The 1585-nt window shown below is 39.9% G+C and overlaps 1 protein-coding gene across 1 annotated transcript; it reads right to left on the bottom strand.

The window, feature by feature from the left end:
• Positions 1-413: 413 nt before the first annotated feature.
• Positions 414-1291, bottom strand: LOC111905113 (ethylene-responsive transcription factor 1A). The gene has a single exon (XM_023900788.3). The coding sequence runs from the start codon at positions 1232-1234 to the stop codon at positions 512-514; it is 723 nt and encodes a 240-aa protein (XP_023756556.1). The 5' UTR covers positions 1235-1291; the 3' UTR covers positions 414-511.
• Between the last annotated feature and the right edge of the window lie 294 nt (positions 1292-1585).

Raw genomic sequence — 1585 nt, 5'->3', positions numbered from 1 at the left:
CGTTCTTCTTTCTGTTTGAATTAGTCTAACTTAACAGTCAAAATGAGCTTGTGAGTATCCATTTAAAGTTCGTCCAACAGTTCATGGTGGTTTTTCGAAAACCACACGGCTGTTTTTGAGCTGATTGTAGTCTTCTAACTTCAAATGGCCTGAATTCGTTATACATTTTGAGTTCGTTTTTGAACTTCAGTCAAGCTATATAAATTTTAGTTCGATCAAATTTAAATCACCAAAGTTCTTTGCTATTTTATGAAATAAATAAATAACAACGAGTTTAAATGTTTGATAATAATGTTTAATAATTCTTATAAAAATTGTTGCGTTTGGAAAAATATGGATAGAATGTGCCAATGGATAAAGTGTGAGGAGGACCGTTTAGTGAACTATCGAAAATAACCTATATTCTTTAGAAATAAAATAAAATAAAAAATTGCCATTTCTAATTTTTTTACAACAAAAAAATTGATAAAATAAAAATTGAACAACAGTCACAATCAGCGACCAGCAGCCGCTAACTGTTCGCCACGTGTGAATCTGTTTCCACGCTGGACTCTACTTCCACCTTCTTTGCCCTCTTTGGCGATCGATCTTCCGATGAGCTCGCCGGCGACGTCGACCTCCGTTTTGATGTAATCCGAACAGGCTCCGGCTCACCGGAATTAATTCGGAGTGGGAAGTTTAGTAAAGCACGAGAGCCACGCATCTTATAGGCCGCTCTGTCATAAGCAAACGCCGCATCCTCCGCCGTCTCAAACGTTCCCAGCCACACCCGAGCACCGTTCTTCGCCGGATCTCGAATCTCCGCCGCAAATTTACCCCACGGCCGCCGCCGCACACCTCTGTAGTGTTTCCCCCTCTGCTGCGTCACACCATCCACTTCCGCAGTCTGCGACGGGGATTCCGCTTGATAACTTAAAGTCTCCGGCGATCGCATAATAATCTCCGGCTCAGATTTTATAGTAGCAGTACTTGGTATCGATGTCATCACCGGCGACAGGAGGCACTCAAAATCCAATGCTTCGTGAAGAAACTGAGCAATTACCATGTCGTCAGAATCATTCTGTTTCAAGGGTAATTCACCCCAAGTGTCCGACAAGCAAGGAAACAAGGTGTTTGTCCGGCAATACATAGGTGGAGCTCTCATGCCGGAATTCATGGTGGAATCATCTAACAGATGACGACGAATTGACTCAAGAAGAGCAAAATCGGAATCAAACCCATTATTTCCCATCATTTTTGAAACAAAAATCGAATTGAGCAATACCTGAGACAGTTTTCAGTTGAAGAATCAGAAAAGGTTTAAATAGGTAGGAGATTTAGGAAAGGTTCATGCACCTGAGACGAATAAAATAATTAAAAATAATAGATTAATTAGTTGTTTCCAACTTTTCTTGACATGAGGAAAACGGTGGTTTCTTGGAAGGTGATTTATATTTTAAATTAAATTTAAAGTAGTGGGATTTTACGCACATGATTTTATCTTTTATGACTTTTATGTTGCAAGTGGCAATGTTGGTGAGGACGGATGACGTCATCACTTTTACCTTTCTTAATGGATATGGCTTGTTATTGGAATTGACTATTG

The sequence above is a fragment of the Lactuca sativa genome, chromosome 6 (assembly GCF_002870075.4).
Source record: "Lactuca sativa cultivar Salinas chromosome 6, Lsat_Salinas_v11, whole genome shotgun sequence".
In the NCBI taxonomy this organism is placed as follows: Eukaryota; Viridiplantae; Streptophyta; class Magnoliopsida; order Asterales; family Asteraceae; genus Lactuca; species Lactuca sativa.
This window is presented reverse-complemented; position numbering and strand designations above follow the sequence as displayed.

What these genes read in the sequence shown, in the direction of transcription:
- LOC111905113 (XM_023900788.3), bottom strand. Translation starts at nt 1,234, where the DNA reads ATGATGGGAAATAATGGGTTTGATTCCGATTTTGCTCTTCTTGAGTCA.